This window comes from Equus caballus, chromosome 8 (genome assembly GCF_041296265.1).
Source record: "Equus caballus isolate H_3958 breed thoroughbred chromosome 8, TB-T2T, whole genome shotgun sequence".
In the NCBI taxonomy this organism is placed as follows: Eukaryota; Metazoa; Chordata; class Mammalia; order Perissodactyla; family Equidae; genus Equus; species Equus caballus.
Window position 1 is genome coordinate 12081454 of NC_091691.1, and position 22269 is coordinate 12103722.

General features: G+C 54.5%; 1 protein-coding gene across 2 annotated transcripts in view; it reads right to left on the minus strand.

Annotated features, from left to right (window-relative positions):
* SGSM1 (small G protein signaling modulator 1) overlaps positions 1-20345 on the minus strand; it is an 84088-nt gene extending 63743 nt beyond the window's left edge. Inside the window, exons 1-2 of one of the 2 annotated variants that reach the window (XM_023646953.2) lie at positions 20197-20345; positions 20055-20098 (exon numbers count right to left, since the gene is read on the minus strand). In XM_023646953.2, coding sequence (XP_023502721.1) covers positions 20055-20098; positions 20197-20215 — 63 coding nt within the window. In that variant the 5' untranslated portion in view covers positions 20216-20345. The remainder of the gene's footprint in view (positions 1-20054; positions 20099-20196) is intronic. The other variant, XM_023646950.2, reaches the window with a different exon arrangement.
* Between the last annotated feature and the right edge of the window lie 1924 nt (positions 20346-22269).

Here is a 22269-nt window from a genome sequence, read left to right on the forward strand (position 1 = left end):
CCCCTCTGGCCTCAAAGGCTTGTCCAACTCCCACTGTCTAGAACGCCTTAACATCTTCCATTCCTTTCCTTCATCATTCTTCTTTGGCCCTTCTTTCTGATCCTGCAAACTGTTGCCTCCCCCACTGTTAGGAGCTGAATTGTGCCCCACCCCCCCACCGACTCCCAATACATATGTTGAAATCCTAACCCGTCGGATCTCGGAATGTGATCATATTTGGCGATGAGATCTTTACAGAGGTACTTAATTTAAAATCAGGTCTTAGAGGGGCCCTAATCTGATATGACTGGCGTCCTTATAAGAAGAGGAAATTTGAACACAGACGGTTACAGAGGGAAGATGCAGGGAGAAGGCGGCCATCTTCAAGCCAAGGAGAGAAACCCAGAGCAGGTCCTGCCTTCCGCCTTCAGAAGAAACCAACCCTGCCACCACCTTGACCTTGGACTTCCAGCCTGCACATCCATGAGAAAAGACATTTCTGATGTTTACGCCACCGAGCGCGTGGTACCTGTTACAGCAGCCAGAGCAGACTACACATCCACCATGAGCATCACCACCATCGTCACCCTCCCCAGCCGCATCCCTCTGGCTTCTTATATGCCAGCTGAACGAATGAATGAGTTCTAGGTTTACCTGCATGTTAACTCATTATACGCTCTCCACAGCCCTGTGAGGATCTGTTTCCATTTCTATACCTATTTCTCAGATGAGGAGACTGAGGAAGAGAGAGATTCAGTAACATGCCCAAGGTCACACAGTGAACAGGAAGCAGAAGTGGAACCTAAACCCATGTTCTTGACTGCTACTCTGGGAGCATCAGCCAACGGTTGTCTCTGATGATGATGATGACGACAATAATAATAATAACAATTTACTATGTGCCCAGCACTATGCTAAGCATTCATGGTGTTATGGACTGAAGTTTGTGCCCCCATGAAATTCACATGCTGAGGCCCTGTTCCCCAATTTGATGATATACGGAGGTGGGGCCCTTGGGAGGCAATTAGGTTTAGATGAGGTCATGGGCGTGGGACCCTCATCATGGGATTAGTGTCCTTAAAAGAGGAAAAGAGATCAGGGCAGGGTGAGAAGGCAGCCGTCTGCAAGGCGGGAAGAGAGCCCTCGCTGGGAACCAATGGGCTAGCATCTTGATCTTAGACTTCTCAGCCTCCAAATTGTAGGACATAAATGTCTGTTTAAGCTGTCCCATCTGCGGTGTAGTTATGTCAGCCTGAGCTAAGACATATGCCCCACGTAATCCTTCCAACATGGCACCCGGTAGTCATCATCACTCACTTTACAGACAAGGAAACTGAAGTTCAGAGGTGTTAGTTACTACCTGCCCAAGGTCATCAGCAAACCCAAGGTCACCCTGCTGAGGCTTACACTCAGGTCCGTCTGACCCCAAGGGGAGCCTTTTTCACCACACTCTGCCCCAGAAATAGGGGTCAATGTGCTCACTGGGGCTCCCTGCCTCAGCCATAGAGAAGAAGCAACCCACGCCCCACCGCTTCCTCCCCAGCCCCAAACAAAAAAGCCCTCTTGCTATTCCTCAAGCACACAGGGGGCCACGGGACTCAGGGATGCAGAGGGGACCATGAGAAGGCTTCTGACCCCTCCCTGGCTCCTTGGACAGGTTTTAACGACGTGGTGGGTGCTGCAAAGTGCCATGCACATCCCACCAGGACTGGAGGCCACCAGCTGCTGGAAGACCCTCAGGTGCCAGCCCCTTAGAGGACAGGGGATCCCCTCAGCTGCAGAGAGAGCCCCCACTAGTCTCAGTCCTTTCCAGGGTGGCCCACACCCAGTGGCTGAAGCACGTGGGGTATACAGACCCAGCATCCTTGCCCCAACTTGCGACGGCTCTGAAGGGCCACCCCAGCTCCCCTCGGAACTCCCCAGAGGGCTGGCTTAGGCTTGCACGGAGGCCCCATTGCGACCCAACTTCTCCTCTGCCCACTCCTGCTTGCTTCACTTCACTTCCCCTGGTGTCCATCCCAAGATCACGTGCTAACAACCTCCTGCCGACCTCCACCCCAGTGTCGGCCTCGGTCAAGGGCAGCTGAGCTGCAGCGTGGACGTGTCTGGGTGCAGTCAAAAGGACAAGATGCAAACGTTGGTGAGTCCACCTGGCAGGAGGCAGGAGACCCCCATAATCAGCCCTTGGATCCGAGTGCAGGGTGCAGAAAGCTGCAGGAATGGAGGCAGAGGGTGCTGCCCTGGATGGGCTTTTAGCCCAAGGAGCCACAGGGTGGGAGGAACAGAGAGGCACAGGGAAAGTGTGACACGCAGCAGAGCTGTTCCACGCAGGTCCAGCGGCACCAGCACCAGCTGGCAACTGGGTCAAATACAAAGGCTCGGGTGTCAGCCCAGACGGATTGAATCAGTAACTCCGGGGCGTTTATCAAGCCCCCCTGGGTGATCTCATGCATGCTCAGATTGCAGTGGAGCATTTGAGGGGGAGGAAAGGCGGGAGGACAGAGAGAGAGGATATAAAACAAGGAGCTGTCCGGAAATCCTTAAGGAAGGAAAAGATGTAGTAGTCACAGCTCCTGTCCAGGGACCCTCCCTGCACAGCTTGCCCCTCCCGGTAACCTCTTCCTGGTACCCCCCCTCAGGCTGGGGACAGCAACACCTCTTGGTTCCCCAGTTACTAGCCACGGGGTGCTGCCCCCTTCCTTGTGGTCTCCCAGCATCCTTCCCCCCGCTTAGTCAATAGCTCCTTTATTAAATTCACCTTAATGTGCTCAGTTTCGGGGATCCATCTGTTTCCTATTGGCGCCCTGACTGTATACACACTGTCTCAAGTCCAAGCTCTGCAGAGTGGAGAAGGTTGTCTGTTTACAGCTGTGGATGCAGACACTCAGAGAGGGTGACTCCTCTCCCAAGGTCACACAGCGGGGAAGTTGGCTGCAGGGAGGACCCCGTGGCGGTCTGGCTCCAGGCCTCTTGTCCTGGGGATGGATCTGGGGCGCTGTAGGTGGGAATGCAGCACCAAGGGTCTTCTCAGCCTGAATGAGGGGTCCGGCTAGTGAGGACCCCTCCCCACCTCCGCTGGCCCCAGCTGTGGGCTGGAACATCTCCCGAGAAGTTAATAACAGGCTGACAGCCCAAGGCCAGCAGAGGGAATTAAAGAGGCTGTGGTGGTGGGAGGCACCCGGAAGGTGGCTGAGGGCCTTGAGAAAGGGGCACTGTCTCATTGCAGGTACGAAGAGGCTGCTGCCCATTCCTTCCTTCCCCCTCTCAGGCCCCCAGACATGGGCTAGGACTTGGTCTACTTTGAAGGCTGACAGATTTGAGGGACCTCGAGGTGGTCTGGGGATGGTGGCGGTGGCAGTGTGGCATCCTGGCTCACTGCAGCCTCTATGACTTTCTAAGCTGCAGCCCGGAATCACGCCCAACGTAGGTAACACAGAGGCAGTGGCTGTGACTGGTGGGACCTCGGAGCCACACAGACGTGCATTCACATCCCGGCTGGGCCCCTCACGTCCTTTGTGAACGAGGCCAAGTCACGCTCTTGCTGGTGCCTCAGTTTCCTCTTCTGTAAAGTAGAACCTATCACCCCGAGGGGCCGGGGTAAGGATTAAATGTGCTGTTATTTGAGAAAGGGCAGGCTGTGCCAGCACACAGTAGGAACTTTATGATGCTAAAGCTCACTGCTCATTTTTTTGAGTGCTCACTATGTTCCAGGGACTGTTTGTAACCATGACAACCCTAATGAGGTAGGTCCCCAAAATATTCCCATTTTACAGATGGGGAAACTGAGGCACAGAGAGATTAAATAATCCATCTACCGTCATGCAGATGCTGCAGGATTCAGATCCAGGGCCTTTGTTCTGACAAATAGCTTGTCTCACAGCAGAAGCTGGAGGCCGTTTTGAATCCAATGCTTTCGTTATTGCCCAGCTTAGAGTTAGAGAGAATGTTTACAGAGCACCTACGCTGCGCCAGGTCCTCTGTACAGAAGACCTGATTTAATCCTCATGAGAGCACGATTATCCCATTGTAAAGAGGGATAAAGTAAGGCTCAGAGAGTTTATGCGATTGCCTGAAGGTCACACAGCCAGAACTTGAACCTAGGTCTGACTGGCCCCTGACCCAGAGCTCTGCCCTCAGCCCCGCCCAGTACTGGGCCAGGCCCTCTGAGATCCCAAGGCGCTGAGAAACGTCCAAGAAGGGGTTCCTTCATCTCACCCAACTTGGGGACCCAAAGAAGCACCGAACCTGGAGTCAGGGGACCTGGGTCACCTGGATGCGACTCTGCCAACCACACCCTGTGGGGGCCTTTTGTGGGGCGGCACCTCAAAGGTCCAAATGGTTAGGAAGCTTTCATGCCTCTCCAGCATCCATGCTCAGGAGTCCTCCAACATCTGCTTGCATTCCTCCAATGATGGGGAGCTCACTCCTTTCAGAACCAGCTTATTAGCTCTAAGACAGGATGTCAGGAGGCAGCTGAGAGAAGCTAAGAGCTTGGAATGTGGAGTCACTGACCTGGGGCCCAATCCTTGGCCACTCCCTATCTGCACGGAGCTGGATGAGCTTCCCCATCAGTGAAATGGGGCGGACGAGGACAGCACCCCTACCTCGCGGACGAGGACAGCACCCCTACTCACTGGGGCAACGTGAGGCTTGAACGGGATCATGGAGACAGCCCTGGGCACATAGTAGGAATTCTACAAATGGTAGCGACTCGCCAGACGACAGTGACCGTCCAGTTCACTGTCTGGCCCCAGTGCATGTTTGTGAGCGTTAGTTAGGTGAATGGGCAATCGCTGCGGGCCCCTTCGGCTTTAGTCACCCAGCCCAGCTTCCCACCCACCGGCTAGTGGGGCCCAGCTGGGCTCTGGGCTGTGGCCAGGCCGCCCCTCCACGTCAGGCCTCTGAGCACCCGCCGCGTCCCCACTCTGCCCCACCCTGCCACCATTCAGAAGCCAGCCCCGCCCTCCCGCCACCTGCAAATATTTAAACAGTGTCCAGGGAGGGTTAATCTCAGGAGGGAGTCAGGCAAGGAAGTCCAGGCCCATCTGCAAAGCCGGAAGCGGGGCTCCCGGGGCTCCCGGGCCTGCTCACATCGGCCACCTGCTGGCCCCCAGGGACCATCATGCTGCACCCCCCTTGAACTCGCTCCTCTCCCCTGTCTCCCCGCCCTCTGCTGTGTTTACCCCTCTAAGCCCCAGGGTGGGAACAACATGGCCCAGCGTGCAGTGCTGCCGGAGGATCCTGAAAAATAGCAGCAGACGACCTCCAACAGGACGCAGCACACAGCTGGCACCACATAAACGGAGGCACTTTAGAGGAATCAGAACACGAGCCTGGGAGCCACCAGACCCAGGTCAGACTCCACCTCAGGCCTCCGTTTCCTCCCCTGTGGGATGGGGATGGCCCCGCACCACCTCCCGGGGCTGCTCTGTGCGGATCCCGCGAACGAAGCGTGCACAGCGCTCAGAACACGGGCCGGGCTTGGAGCCACCCTGCCTAAAGCACAGCCTCTCGCACATCCCTCTCCACCCGTCCCCTGCGGGACGCTCTTCCTAGGACTCAGGATGCCTGACCGTCACTTTGCGTCTGTGCGTTTATCCATCTAGTGTCCGTCTCTCCCACGCAGACCTTGAGCCCCCAGCCCAGCACCTGGGCAAGCAGTAGGTACTCAATATATGCCGGTGATCCCTCTGATTCTATTAATAACATGAATAGCAGCCACTAATGCTTATCCAGCTCCGTTCCAGGGAGGTCCTGAGCCCCTGACACCTAACCTCGTTTGCTATGTGCGGAAGGCTGGGGTCGGCAAACTTTCTCGGCAAAGAGTCAGACAGCACAAATTTCAGGCTTTGGGCTAGGGCCGCCAGATAAAATACAGGACGCCCAGTGAAATCGAAATTTCAGGTGAATAAGGAATACTTTTGTTTGTATCAGTATATTCGAAATATTGTATCGTGCGTGCTTATACTAAAAGATTATTTGCTGTTTCTCTGAAATTCAAATTTAATGGAGCATTCTGAAGTTTTATTTGCTAAATCTGGCAAACCTATCTTCAGGCCACATACAGTCTATGTCGCAGACTCTCTTTGTTTTTACAACCCTTTAAGGATGAAAAAAACCATTCTTAGCTCAAGGGCGTACACAAACAGGCTGAATTTGGCCCACAGGAACCTCTGGCTTAAAGCACCCAGCCTAGTGCCTGCGGCACACAGTAGGCCCAAATAAACACCAGCCGGGCTGCCACCTGCTCTGGGAGGCCTGCTGCCTCAGTCCTGACTCAGAGCGCCCACCCACCTGGGGTCTCAGGTGGGAGGTGCCTGGCAGGCAGGTGGGGGAGTGACGCTGAGCCAGCATCAGCGTGGGAGACGCAGGCCCCCAGGCACCCTGAACTTACGTCCATAAGAAACCAGCAGTGGCGAGGACGGTTAAATTGGGATGCCTGGAGGGCCTTCGGGCGGCTTTAAAAATAACTCTCAGCGTGTGGGGAAAGTGGGCAGAAGGGGGTGACTCAAAGGCCCCTTGACAACCACTGGGGCAAGGCGGGTGAGCGGAGGATGGGGTGTGCTGCCCTGCAGGTACCCGGAAGGCAGAGAACAAGACGCAGACACCTCAGCATTGCCAGCCGTGCCTTGGACCACTGACCCTCTCATGCAGGTCCCCAAAGGCGACGTCACGGGCTCATCTCTGCTTTTGCTGATGTGGTGCCTTCTGCCAGGTGCCCCTCCATGCAGGCTCCAGCTGGCTAACTGAGAGTCAGGCTTCAGCCCAGGTGTCGCCTCCTCCTGGGAGCCTTCCTGGACTCGCTATCCCCCAAGGGAGGGAACTGTGCTTCCTCTCTGTTCCACTAACACCTGCCTTCCCAGCGCTTATTACATGAACCCAAACTGTTGCTCACTCACTCAACATCCATCATGCGCCCGCTATGTGTGTGGCACCAGGTGGCAGGCAGATAGAGTCCTGAGGAGGTCACAGACCAGCGAGATGGAAAGACTCTAACAAAATCACACAAACAGGTGAATCATGACAAAGCATGACCCGTTGTCTGCAGCGCAAGAACTTGGTTGTATGAGAACTGATAAGAAAGAAACCGGACCTGATGGGGTAGGTCAGGAGGTCAGAGAGGGCTTCCCGGAGGAGGCGATGCTTGCGATGATCTGAAGCACAAATAGAAAGGAACTCTCTGGGCCTCAGTTTCTCCAACTCTAAAGCAGAGGGAAAAACTCCTCACAGTCGCCTTGGAGCTCAAAGGAAGGAACAGATGTAAGGACAGTGTGGCAGGGAAAAGCTCTACAGGGAAATAGCTGGCAGCTTTTGATTTTTTAATTTTTTATGGGCGAGGCGCGCAGGGGGCAAGGGTTGGGAGGGGCTGGAACAGGGCTGATGGGGGGGCCGGGCTGGGATATTTTGGGACGCTCCAAAACACAGCCACAAGCAGACCGGGTGGGGCGGGGAGATGGGGGGTGCCGCCCTGCAAGCTGTCACTGTTCCGTGGTGTAGCCCCACCTTCCTTTCCTTCGGAATCCTGTCCCCTCCCCTTCCCGCATCCGGAACCCCGGTCACACCCGCCACTCTTTCTGCGTGACCACACGATTCCCACCACCTGGCCCTCGCAGAATCTCCTCCACTTCATATCCCCCCCATTCCGACCTCCCTGTCCAGGCCTGGAAAAACCACCCAACCCTCCAGGACCAGGGAAGGCGCCTTCTCACCCACTCCTGAGCCCCCCCCGAGTTAATGTGACCCCCCCTTCCAAGCTCCTAGAATAACGCCCACCACACAGCTGTGAGCCTCGGGCTCGGAGGTCAACCTTCCACCCTTCAAATCTTGGCTCTTGCGCACACAATCTTGGGCGAGTCAGGTCCCTTGTCGGAGCCTCTGCATTCCCATCAGTAAAATGGGTGGTAACAGTCTTTGCCTCACAGGCGTAAGAGAATACATCGAAAGCACGGAACACAATCGCAGCCCTGGCCCTGTACTAGGGGCATTATTTCATCTAATCCTCGGGGGAGTTAGGTGACATGGGTACCATGACCCTGTCCATTTTACAGATGAGAAAACTGAGGCGCAGTGAGGTTAAGTGACTTGCCCAAGAGCACACGGCTTGTGAATGGCAGGGCAGGGACTCAAACCCATGATGTCTGCCCTGCACAGAGCCTGGCACACAGGAGGTTCATTCATTCATTCAACAGACACCTCTGGGTGCTCCCCACAAGCCAAGTGGGCGCTTTATATACATGAACCCAAAGATTCACAACGACTGTGCAAAAATGGGTGTCATTGCTATTATTCCCATTTTCTCATGAGGCAGCTGACCTGGGAGGAGCAAACATCCTGTGGCCTGTGAAAAGGTTGGGATTCAAATCAATGTCTCCCGCTTGGAAGTTCCGGGTGGCGGTGGGGACCCCAGCAGCCAGGTGGCCAACGCACCTGCTCCCTCGGCCCAGTGCGGCTGACTGTCACAGTCACAGCCAACTCCTCGCTCGCAGAGCCAGGCTCCAGCAGCACTGCCAGCTCCCCCTGTGCCCTACCACCATCTTTTAGCGTTCACCTCTCCCAGCACACCCGGGGCCTCCTAGCTGCCTCTCTCTACCACACATCGGTTCCGAAAGGAGAGTCATGGTAAGGAAAAGAAACTTGCAAGCTGAAATGCCTATTACTGAGTGAGAGAAGTCAGTCTGAAAGGGCTACAGACGGTACAATTCCAATTATATGACATTCTGGAACAGGTAAGACTATGGAGATAGGGAAAAGATCAGTGTTTGGGGGGAGGAGGCAAGAAGAGATGGAGCACAGAGGATCTTTAGGGCAGTGAAAGTATTCTGTAGGATCCTATAGTGATGGACATACGCCATTCATTATGCGTTTGTCAAAACCTTTAGAATGTTCGCAAGAGCGAACCCTAATGTAAGCTGTGGCCTGTGGGCGAGAATGACGTGCCAGTGTAGGTTCACCGGCTGTAACAGATGCCCCGCTCTGGTCCAGAGTTCTGATAGTGGGGGAGACTATGCATAAGTGGGGGCAGGGGCTGTACGGAAAATCTCTGTCCTTTCTGCTCAATTTTGACTGTGAACCTAAAACTGCCCTAAAGAATAAAGCCTCCTAAAAAAAAAAAGACACAAATGTCCTTTCCTCACCCGCTGCTGGTCAGCAGGGATCTGGACCTTTTGACAAACAGGCTCAGGGCCTCCTTCTGGAGGAGCTCCTCCACACCCTCAGCACGTCCGCTTGCAAAGGGCTTTGTTTGGGGCCTTCAACGAGAAGGAGGCCGAAGGTGCTCAGCACACGGGAGGAGCTCAGCAAACACTGGTGAATGGATCAAAGCTTCCCTCTGGGCACATGCAGTTCCAGGACAACCCACCCCACCCTCCCGCCCACACACGTCCAGCCTGCCCTCCACACCCACGCAGAGCGCAGAGCGATGACAAAAGCAAAGCCACAGGAGTACCCTGCAGGCCCATCGGTGTGCTGTGAGCAGGCAGGCAGGGGAGGGGACATCAACGATAAAGCCGTGGAGTGGCAGGTAGATCTTCAGAGTGGACCCCTCCCTCGACCCCTCCCTTTTAGCCTGCCCCACAAGTGGCTGTTCCGCTTGCAGGAGAAACAGAGCCCTCCCACTGGCTCTGCTGGCCCGGCCTGTAGAGCCCCAGTTAATCGTTTACTGCGGGCTGTAAACAGACGCCAGGCATTGTTCCCTGAGTGTGAGGACCAGACAACCTGCCCCAGCCTGGAAGGAGGAGGGTTCCGGGGCTGAGAATGGGGTTTCCCTGCACAGGCCTCCCATCCGCCCTGCACAGGTGCCTCAGACGCCCCTTGACAAGGAGGCTCCCCCAGGACCTGATTCTGGAGCATTCACCTGGGGCCTCTCGGGCAAAAAGGCCCTTGCAGCCAGCACTCCCTCCCACCGCCACCGATAGAGACGATGGAGCCGTGGTGACAGTCCTCCGGCCGCCCCCCTTCCCAGAGAAAACAGCCCGCGTGCTTCCCATTCCCAGCCCACAGCCTGGAGATCAGCCAGCTTTCTCCCGGGTGCCCGGCCCCCTGCGTGTGGCGGATCCCCTGGCAACATGCCCCACTTCCACAGCCCCACGGGCCTCAGGGACAAGGCAGGCGCACACAGACTCCAGAGCGTGCCTGGATACTCGAGGAGGCTGCCCAGACTTTGGGATTCTGGGCAGCTGCAGGAAAGTAAGAAACGAATTCCTAGACGGTTGCTTAAAATACGCACACGGTGAACCAGAAAACGGACTAACCAGCTGTAGCCAACTTGAGGAGGACAAGCATCAAATATCATGTCCCAGGGCTGGGTTAGGAGCCTGGCTCCACTTGTTGGAAGCCGTGCGACCTTGCCAAGTCACTTCACTGCGTTGTGCTTCAGGGTACTCATATGTAAAATGGGGTAACAAATAGGACCTAACCCTCTGAGGGTTTCTCTTTTTTAAGATTAAATATGTTAACGCATGCAAAGCACTTAGCACCACGTCTAGAACGTGATAGAACTTTCTGGAAATGCTCTGTCCCTGTGTTGTCCAATACGTATCAGCCACGTGCGGCTATGGAGGAACTGTATTTTTAATTTGGTTTAATCTGACTTAATTTAAATGTAAACAGGCACATGGGGCTAGCGGCTCACATATTTGACAGAACAGGTCTGGAATACCGTGGGTGCCCAATAAATGCTAACTGTGATTGTTATTAAGGGTTGTTATTATTATTATTGGAGGGCTCACTGGGTTAGAAATTAAGAGGCGCCATTTCATCTCTGAGCACGCAGAGGCAGGAAAGTGTATGTATTCATCTTTGTATGCCAGCATCCTTCGGGGTGGTTTGGAACCGGATTTGGGAATTTGGGTGTGGCCTCCTCAGGGGTACTGATGATAACTGACGATACTCTCTCTGTGCAGCAAGAACAAAGCTAGTACAATTTCAGGGCTTGGCATACCCCCCAAGCAGAAACCCCTGATCCAGCAGACACATGGCACACGGTAGGTCCCCAGGCAGCACTTGGGGTCACAGCCAGGCACAGAGCACAGAGTGGACACTTCCACTGTTACCAGGGGCGGAGCTCCAAATGCAGATGCCCTCACCCCCTTGTCTGTGGCTTGTCGCCCTGGTTTCCATTCCCCTGCCTGGTCATGTCACCTCAGCTCTGCTCTGGGTACTGTCCCTTACTCTCCCAGGGTGGACTCCACACTCTGCCCCTCCAGGCTTGACCAACCAGAGCACCCCACGCCGATTTGTGCAACAGGAGCACATGACCCAGGCTGCTCTAATGAGACCTAACTGAAGGCTTTTGCTAGAACCATTGGGAAGGGGAGCCTCTCTTTCTGTGGGGATGCCAAGCTGGCAGACTGTGCTCTGAGAGCTGCTTGGCAACACTCTGCCTCCCCACAGAGAGAGGCAGAGCATAAAGCCAACACAGAGAAAGGGAGCACAGAGAGAGAGAGAGAGACAGGGTCCTGATGACATCATTGGAACCCCTGGATACAGCTGTACCTAAAGCTGGACTCACTCTAAACTTCTCAAACCCTTGAACCAATAAATCCATTTTTTAGCCTCTCTTTCCTTTTTTTGCTTATGTTTATATATTTATGTATAATTAGCAATGATCCAACTTGAAGTGGATGGAGCTGGCTAAAATACCCCACTCTGCTGCTTCTCTGCTGTGTGACCTTGGTCCAGTTTCTTGACCTGTCTGAGCTTCAATTTCTTCATCAGTAAAGAGGAATTGCTATTGCTACCTACTCTACAGGAAGATTGCTTTGCAGAGCAAATGAGACAAAGTGAAGCCCGTAGAGCAGTCTTTGATAAATGGTAGTTGCTATAATTCTAACTTACAAATTAAACATAATTTACTAGATAGCAATAATTAAAGAAGAATTCATTCAATGCCCCAAGTATCACTGAGTCTCTTGAACTCTCAGGGCTGAAGTTATCAGATTTCTAAATGGGAGCTCACTGCAAAAGTACGTCTTACTGTCCTTTATAAACACCCACAATTTGAGTTCCTTCAAAATTTTACATAGAAAAAGCACAGGGGGCCGGCCCCATGGCCAAGTGGTTAAGTTCGCATGCTCCGCTTCGGTAGCCCAGGGTTCGGATCCTGGGCGCGGACATGGCACCGCTCAGTAGGCCATGTTGAGGTGGTGTCCCATATGCCACAACTAAAAGATGTACAACTATGTACTAGGTGGGGTGGAGGGGGAGAAAAAAAGCAGGAAAAGAAAAAAAAAGAAGATTGGCAACAGTAGTTAGCTCAGGCGCCAATCTTAAAAAAAAAAAAAAAAGAAAAGAAAAAGCACAAAAATTTATTCATCTCCTATCTCCTTGTACCTCCATGGGGCCAATGGCCAACCAGATGAGGAGATGAGGAGGGAAGAGCCAGGTGCCCACCGCAGGATGGGGATGCAGCCAGTCAAGATCAGCCTTCTTGACTCCCACTCAAGGGCTCTTGCCTTTGGACACCAAGAAATAGCTCAGAACCACATGCAGGCTGTTGATTTTGGCTCCAGAGTAACGCAGAGCAGGGTTCTGGGGCCAGACCCCTGTGCTGTAACACTCATAATCTCCGTGACCTTATGCAAGTTACTTGCCATCTCTGTCCCTCAATTTCCTTCTCTATAAGGGAGAGTGTTTCATCCACTTCCCGGGGATAACCAAATGAGCTCATCTATATAATATGCTCCGTAGATGCTGTTTTGCAAAAAAATTTATCCCATTAGAACTGATTGAGACCTTGTCTTCCTCAAATGGAGTAAAGACTCCCAAAAAGTTTTATCAGCGCCTGTGGTTTAGTAAGTCTGAAATACAGGCTTGGCAAATTCAGAGAAGAGAAAACACAGGGAGACCCGGCTCCTGGAAAGTGATGCAGGCCAAATTAGATGACTCGGTTCCTGGAATCCTGGAACTGTCAACCTCGTCCACTTAGAAAGCAGGAAGCTGAGACGGAGAAGGGACCTGCTAGGAGGCCACACATTGTTAGGGGCAGAGCAAGGACGAGACTCGGGTGTCCTCACTTCCCATCCTGGGGTCTGCAGCCCCAGGCAGGCCCATCGGGGGGACAAAAATGCCCTTTCCCACCCGCCAACCAGGAACAAAGCTACCACCATCTCCGGGAGCCCCTCGTGAGGTTACTGCAGGGGAGGCCCAGCCAGACCGCACGGGAGACACAAGCAAGCAGGAAAGTCACGGTCCCTCCTGCCACCCTCTCACGTCGAGCCAGCGCACCGATGCCCAAGCCCGTCACTATCAGAAGCTTCCAGAAGCCGCATTGCCAGAGACTTGAAAAAAAGCATCAAAAAGCAAGTGGCGGCCCGATTCATGACAATTTCTGCCAAATGAAGTCCGAAAACATGACACGCACGAACTGATCTGAGTCAACCCTGCAAGCGTCAGAGAGCCCCCATTTTATCGCACCCAGGATTCCTACACTCATCCGATTGGCTCGGCGAGCACACTTGGCACCTCCACTTGGCCCAGCGGGGGACGGTGCGGGAGTGGGGGCTGTGATTTCCAGCCCGAGAATCGAAAGCTCAGCAAAGAACAAGATAGACGTTTCCTCTCTTGCTTCGTGACTTTGTGCTCCCTACCCTCAATCTGTCCCATACACTTTAGTGCTCACCCTGCAGCCTGAGCGCCCACCACAAGGCCCCACATGGTGGGCCTCCTGTCCCTTCTCTGACCTCATCTCCTCCTCCCTTCTTATTCACTCCACTCCAGCCTCCTTGGCTCCTCACTATTCACTGTTCCTGACCCAGGGCCTTTGCATATGCTGTGCCCTCTGTCTGGAACACCCTTCCGTCAGATGTCTGCATGGCCCCATCCTTTCCTTCAGGTCTCTGCTCAAATGTCACCCCATCAGAGAGGCTATCCTTGACCACCTCTTCTGCAGAGCCCTTCCAACCACTCTCAACCCCTCCTCTAGCTTTATTTTCGTCACAGCCCTTGCCACATGTAACATATATTATTGTTTCTCTATCTGCCCCCTCCCCCAGACTGTAGGCTTCCTGAGACATGTGAGCAGGGGTGCTGCTCTGCTCACCTCTCAACCTGCAGGTCCTGGATACTGTGAATTATAATAAATATGTATGTGGTCTTCATCACAGTTTCTAGCACAGAGCTTCTAAAACCCTTGGAATTTCCTAAGTGGTGAGAGAAAGAAAAAGGTGTCTTTTGTTACGTTAACGAGGTGGTTTTTGGACCCCCCTGAGGAGGAGGGTTGGCGGCCTGGAGAACCAGCCATGCGATTAGAGGCTGGAATTTTCAGCCCCTCTGCCCCCCACCTCCGTGGACGGGAGAAGGGCTCAAGTTGAATGCATCCATCGCCAATGACCAATGATTGAATCGATTGTGCCTATGGAATGAAACCTCCATAAACACCCCCAAAAGGACGGGGTGCGGAGAGCTTACGGGCTGGTGAGCGCTTGGAGATGTGGGGAGAGTGGCCTGCTGCGAGAAGGCATGGAAGCTCCATGCCCTTTCCACACCCCTTGCCCTGTGCATCTCTTCCATCAGCCTGTTCCTGACTAAGACTCTTTCATAATAAACAGTGATCTAGGGAGTAAAACGTTCCTCTGAGTTCTGTGAGTCGCTCTAGCAAATGAATCGAACCCCGGGGGCGCTGCTGGAACCTCTAATCTATAGCTCATGGGTCAGAAGCCCAGGTGACAACCTGGACTTGACATTGCCGTCTGAAGTCTGGAGAGAGGGAGGGAGTCTGGTGGCACTGAGCCTGCAACCTGTGGCATCTGATGCTGTCTCCAGGTAGTGTCGGAACTGAGTAGAATCGTAGGACCCCCAGCTGGTGTCAGAGCATTGCTTGTTGGCGTGGGGGATGCCTGCCCTGCCCCTACAGTGGAGCTGGGTACACAGAACCCTTAGCTTGGCACATAGCAGATGCTTCATAAATATTTGTGGAAAGAAAGAAGGAAGGATTGGAGGGAGGGAGGGGAAGAGGAGGAGGAGGGAAGGAAAGAGGGGAAGTTTTCTTCTAAGAATTGGCAGAAAGGGTCCATCCTGGCCCCTGCTTCGGCTGAAACTTGTTGAAGTTCCACTCCAGGCCACAGCCTCCCTTGGTCACAAATCTTCTATAGCTCCCCACTCCCTGATGGAGCAAGTCCCAATGCGCAGCCTGCCCATTCCCGGCACTGCACAAGCTGGACTCCTGGACCTTCCTGCTTCATCCCCTTCCCCCCTGCACCCACCTGGCCCCCCGCCGTGTGTCCAGGGCCTCTGCGGAAGCTCACAGCTCCCTACCTGCCCTCTTCGAGCCAGGCTCACGTGGCCACCCCTCAGAGCCTGACAAAGTACGGTTGGAAGCCTGGCTTCTCCACTGACGGGCTGTGTGACCCTCAAGTGAGCTGCTTAACCACTCTGTGCCTCTGGTTCCTGTCTATGAAGAGGAGGAGAGAATTCTCCTCTCTCTTAGGGCTGTCGTGAAGAGTGGCACAGTGCCCCGCACAGAGGATTCCCACCCTCCACAGGCCTGCCCTTCTGCGCTGGATATTCTTTGCGGCGGGGGCTATCCTGTGCACTGCAGGCAGCTGAGCAGCATCCCTGGCCCTCTTCCCACTAGACGTCAGCGGAAACCCCTGTTGTGACAACCAAAAATGTCGGCAGACGTTGCCAAATGTCCCCTGGGGTAGGGCTGCCAGATGTAGCCATACATATACCAAAAAATGATTCATTGTTTATCTGAAATTTGGATTTGACTGTGCAACCTGTATATTATCTGGTCCCCTTACCTGGGGGGCAAAATCACCCCCACTTCCTTCACTGAGAACTCTTGGGTTAGAGTGAAACCACTCTGGGGTCCCAGCAGTATGTCCCGCCCTGCCCCATCCCACTGCCCCACACCCAGGGGCTGGGAGGCTCGGCTCCCCCAACCCGCCCGGCTCAGCCTCAGTGATGATGGCTCCCTGTGACAGCCCTGACATCAGCTCCAGAGTGCAGAGCGAAACGTAGCTTCCTCTCCACACCGGCTTCATCCCCTGCCTCCGTCCCGGGGTCTCTCCTCTGGCCCACAAGGCCCTGCCTTCTTCCCTCCAATTAAGAGGCCCCCCCAGACCAGCCCGGAGGCAGGAAAATAAGGCAGTTAGTCACTTCGCTTCCCTTATCAACTCGTGTCACGTGGCTGGCTCCTTTAATGGCAGTCGTCATGGCAACGGGAAGCCAGTCCCCGCTCGCCCTGGGAACCAAAACAAAATTAAGGGATGGCGGCGGCGGGGAGGGAAAGGAAGAGGGCGGGGGCGAAGCGAGCCAGGAAGGAGTCAGGATAGAGCTGGCTGGGTCTAACTGGAAGACATCATGCTGAGGGCACCGTGTCACCAGCTTCCCCACGGGGGCACCAGGGAAGACAAAATAAACGAGATGCCCGCCCTGGAGAAGCTCAGACTAACATGGTGGCTGTTTTCACATGGTTTATCCTGACAGGTGAGTCATTTTCTTCCCCATTATGAATAAACTGAAACCCAGACACTTGGAAAGGTGAAGACAGATGCTTGGTGAAGACTGTGCAATTGACAAGCAATCAGTTTCAGCTCCACACTCTTCTTTGCATATTCTTGACGTCCTCTCCACTCCTTTCCCCTTGCTTCTAGGATAGGACCCTGTGATCTGTCCCTTCTGCACCCCAACACCCTTTTTGCTCTCTGCACTCCAGCCACTTCCAAATCCTTCCATTCCTCAGGTTTACGATGCTCCCTCCGGCCACAAAGTCTTTGCATATGCGGTTCCCTCTGCCAGGAATGGTTTTCCTCTGTCTCTTTCCACCTCATACCTTCACCTACAAGGTCTACTCATCCTTCACATATCTTCCTGAACATCACTTCCTCCTGGAAGCCTTCCTGGGCCACCTGCATGCGGTTACTTCTCCCTGTCACATGTTCTTATGGTGCCAAGTACCTCACCTTCAGACCTTGGTGCACAGCTCGTAATTACCCTTCTAATTAAGCTCACATGGCTGTCAGGGTTTGTCCACCATACTGGAAAGTAAGCCCCAAGAGGAAAGGGCCTATCTTGTTCGCTCCTGTATCCAGAAAGCCCAGGCCAGTGTCTGGCACACAGATGCCCCTCAGTAAATAAATGCATGGGGATTTAAACCCAACTGTGGCTGAGCCCAAAGCTCCTTCTTGACCTGCCTCCTGGTGCCAGGCCACACTGGCTCCTGGAGTCAGCTCTGGACATAGCTTCCAGCCACAGTCTCTGCTGGCCTTTGTGGCTTCAGTGGCTCAGGAAAAGCCTGCAGACCTGCCTGGCGTATCTACAGAAACTGACTGTTAAGCCAGCCCTTCTGGAAAGAAGGATGGGAGGCACCTCTGGGAGAGGCTGTGACAAGGTGGGGAGAAGGAAGACCTGAGGGCGCCCACATTTCTAGACAAAGAGCTTCCTTTCACCACTCCACTGGAGACGGGCTCTTCGAGACTAGGGGAGATGCTCCCCAAAGAGGTGGGCAGAAGAAGGAAAGGAGAGAGGAGGTCTGCTCTGGGTGGCATGGACTTGTTGCCATCCCCTTAGGGGCCCCCGTGCTAAACAGGAGGCTCACAGACAGAAGACGGGATCTGTTCCCCTTCACTGGCTCTGTGTCCTTGAAACCTCACTTACACCCCCTGGGCCAGTTTTCTCATCTGTACCATGGAAATTATACCACCTATGCACGCCAAGATTGCGTGTTGTGTAGACGTAGATGAGCATGTTCGTGATAGAGAGGGTAAGAGCCTGGTTCTGAGGTCAGACAGACCTAGGGGGTAAGTCCCCATGTGCCCTTGAGCAACTCACTCCTCCTCTCTGAGCCTCAGTTTCCCTGTCTGTAAAATGGGGACAACCTCACCCACCTCATGAAGTTACTGCACACACAGCGTGTGGCACGAGTGGCCCCCAGCAAACGGAAGCTCTGATTACTAAAATGATGTACCCCAAGAAACGCAGAATTTAGAGACAGACACCAACTTGGGACCGCACGTCCTCCCTCTTGACTACAGATCCAGGGTCAGCGGGCGCTTGAGGCCCTCTGCCCACGCTTGTAAGGTTCGCCCCTACCCCCTCAGGCACCAAGCAGGATACCGAGAGGTCCCTCTGATCAGGAGATGGCCTCGGTTCATCCTAAGTCCCAAACTCGGCTGCTCCTGGGAGAGAGGATGCAGGCCCAGGCCACCGGCCACCAGAGGTGAAGTGTCCCCCACGGCCTTGCCAATAACCCAAACCAGACTGACACGGACGGGACCTCCAGGGACATCGACCCAATGCTTCCTTCCCCAGATGTGGAAACTGAGTCCTTGAGAGGGGAAGGACTTGTCCAGGGCACCGAGGGAGCTGGCAGCTGAGCTGGGGCCAGTGCCCAGCCGGAGCCCTGTCCAGACGTGGGAAGCACTGTCCTCCCCAGACGCCGTGGTCACAGGCTCTTCTGCTTACAGCCCCTCCCAATTGAATGAGCCACCATGTCCTTAAAAACACAGCCAGTCCAGGTGAAAACATCTGGGAGCACATACTACATCTAGGTTCGGTTAAACAGTGAACTGAAAGACGGCAGGTTTTTAACATGAAGGCTTTTGGGGGTGGGGGGTCCTACCCCAGAAGAGTCAGCAGAATGTCGTGGGTCTGTAGGTTTTGTTGGAAAGAGGGTCTAGACAGAGTTTTCTTCAGGTCCCCACAGGGGTCTCTTCCCAGGCTGACTTAAAAAGTTCTGGGCCTTTCTGTATCCTGCATGCCTCCTTATTCAGAAATGCTAGAACGCGCAACAAGCTCTGTTTCCTTAAACAACATGGGACACACAGAGACATACACACAGACACACACCTGTGCTCCCCGAGGAGGCAGGGGCAGCAACAGGCTACCCTTGTGGATGTCTGCCACCATGCAGCAAGGGGCTTCTTGGTGCTCAGAGCTGACACCCTAACACACACAGAGGCACAGGAAGCAAGCCAGCCCCCAAGGTCTGGGGCCATTCGAGGTTTCGGGCTGAGGACTCAAGATACAGAGGGGATGCAGGCTCGGCAGCGATGGGGTCCCGGGGTGAGGGATGTGGGGTGACACGAGAAGAGCAATACACACACACACACACACACACAGCCACAGCTTCACTCATTCACACACAGACTCATGTATCACACGTCACACACACAGATACACATACACACACAGTTACAGCCTCACTCGTTTATGCAGATTCCTGCATCACACAGATACACATCATACTCACAAAAGCAGATAGACACACAGATACGTGTACACACAATACACAGAAATACACTTAGATATCTCCAGACAGAAGCACAGATATTCTCAGGTACACACACTCACAGCTCAGTTCTCACCCACACAGGCGTGTGCACGCTTGGACACACACTCGCACCCACAGTCCACGCATCTAAATGCCTCCCCCAGCATCCCTCACTATAGATGCTCCCCTCCACGGGAAGTCATGGGCTATTGCCTCTAAAGGCTAGACTGGGCTCCCAGCTGCCCCCAGGGGCAAGTGAAGGGCCAGGGGGGCAGCTGGACCCTGTCTGATGCTCACCCCTCTGAGTGAGTGGGGTGGGGTGGGGGATGAGGGACCCTGCCTGCCAGGAGATCGTGGCCACATGCCCACAAATGGAGTAACCCGCTGACATGGGACTCTCAGGGAGGGTGCCTCCAAGGACTGAGAATTTGGGGGCAGGGGATTAGAGGGATGACTTTATTTCCCCAAAGTGAATCTTCCTCCTTTTCTGAAGTCTGGTCCTCCTTCTGCAGCCCTCCCCGCAACACACCTGTCAGCCCCCCGGGTGCCTGTCTCACCTCAGTGAGACCCACCCCTCTGCCCCACCACTAGAGGGAGTCCTAGCCCCACCCAGCCAGGTGTGCCGCACACCTGGAGGGCCCTCACCTGCACCTGCCCCGGCACACAGCATAAAAACATCCAGAGCTCCCCCCATACCTGAGGCCCCCACCCCAAAACTCAGCCGCCTCCAGCCCTACAGGAGGTAATTGCCCACCCAGGTGAGCCCCACCCCCGAGGTGGCCGCCGCCACGGGCCAGCCCTCCTGGGGAACCCTTTCCCCTCCCCCAGGGGTCGCGGCCCCCGCCCCCGCCCCGGCACCCACCTCCTTCTTGACGGTGCGCAGCAGCCTCTGCCGGGTCTCCGCCTCTGTGGGACAAGACGGGAGGGCGGTCACCGGGGACTGGGGGCCGGGGCCCGGGCTGCCCTCCCGCCGCCCCCGCGCCCCGCGCCCCGCGCCCCCTCACCCGCCGGGCCCGAAGCCATGGCCGGGCGCTGCGATCCGAGTCCCGGGCGGCGGCGGCTCCGGCTCCGGGTCGCGGGCTCCGCAGCTGCAGCCGCGCGGGGCGGGGCCAGCGCCGAGTGACGTCAGGGCCCGCCGCGCCGCCCCGCCCCCGGAAAGCCACCGCCGGCCGCCCGGTCCCCAGGCGGAGCACCCTCCCGCCAGACGCACACCCCGCGCCCGGACCTCCCAAGGAACCCCCATCCCCAATTCCCAACGCCCCATGTCCCGCCCCCCCTTATCTGGGGCAGCAAGGACAACATTTCTTCAATGTCTATGTCTTCGATGTGCCAGGCTGGAGAAAGTGGCGGGAGATGGCAGGCGACTACTGACACTCTCCGAGCCTTGGTTTTCTCATCTTTAAAATGGGTATAATATGGTTAATCTCATAGGAATGATACGAGACCTAAATGAAATATTGAATGTAAAGTGCTTAACACAGACCTAGGAAAAAAAGGCCAGCAAACATAAACGAGTACCATTAATTATTATTATTATTATTATTACTGAGAATTTTCCAAGATACACTGGCTCTCCATCCAAGAGAGGCCCAGCCTTAAGTGGCTCCCTCCACCATAGGCAGGTCATTGGGAGAATAAGGTCCTCCCAGGACCCTAATACTGGCACCTGTCAGCTGGGATCTCCAGAGATTGGGCACTTTGGGACCAAGCCTTCTTCCACCAAATTCCTGACTGCGCGCCCCCAGAATGCAACTTAGGTCTACAAAAATTTATTGACCACCTACCATGTGCCAGGTTACTGTGCTGGGTATACTGAAGTGAGCAAGACAGACAAAAACCCTGCCTTTGTGGGGCTTGGGAGATAGACAACAAAATAAATAAGCAGATGCTATACTGTGTTGGAAGTTTCGGGAGAAAATTGAAGTAGACAAAGAAGACAGGGAGGGCCCAGAGGGGTGGGGTTTGTATTTTCAAGTAGAGCGGTTGAGAGAGGCCCCACTGAAGCGGTGACATTGGAGCAAAGAGGAAAAGGAGTGGGCTGTGGGGGTTTCCAGAGGAAGAGCATTCCAGACAAAGGGAACAGCAAGTGCAAAGGCCCTGAGGTGGAGGTGTGCCCAGTGAGTGTGACAAACAGCTAGGAGGCCAGTGGGGCTGGAGTGGCATGAACAAGGAGAACAGTGGTAGGCCAAGTTCCTGTAAGGTCTTGAAGTCCACTTTAAGGATTTGCATCTGTCCCCAAGGACCCCCTAGTATTCAGTCCTCCTGTGAGAGGGACTGGGGACAGCTCAGAGTGTGCCCTCTCCCTGAGGAGGTGGATCCAGAGTCCTCTCTTTTCCATTTGTCAGTATGAAAGGTCTTTGGCCATAAGCCACAGAAGCCAACTTTGGCTAACTTAGGTAAATGGGAACAAACTAGAAGGATAATGGGCATTCGCCGAGTCCAAGAGGGCCTGGAGAACTCAGAAATGGGGTGGAACCAAGGCAGCTCCTGAAGGCCAGAAAGAGAGACTGGGGAATACTCACCGACAAAGTGCAGTTAGGGCGCCACCACTCAGGTGAAAGGAGCTCCATCTGTTTAAGGGTCCCCCTGCCCCAACTGGGGGAGGGGAGCCTCAATCACAATGCCACCACCCCACTATCTCCAGTGAGGGTGTGGGGAGTCCCCCAGGGGCCCAGAGAATACGAAACGGTTGCTTGGTAGCAAAACCCCCCTCATATGCTATAACCGTATACTGAGGACCTACTGTGTGCCAGCCGCAATGCTAAGGGCTTTAGGCTTTGCTTGCATGATCTTATAGCCCCGCCCTCACCACCCTAGGATTTTCATTTTGTGGAGAACAAAGCCAGGCCTAGAGAGAGCTTTATCTAAGCTCACACAGCAAATGAGCAGCAGCCAGAATTCTAACCTCAAGTCCCAAGAGATTGATCCAGTGGTTCTCCTGCTGATTTCACCCCTAAGTTAGCTACTTTTAGAAAAGTAGGATGCCTAAGCCTCACGCTGGCTCAGAGCCAGTTTTCGAAACCCACATTTTTCCTTTCCCTGCTAAGCACTAAGCCTGGGAAATTGACCTGTGCGGG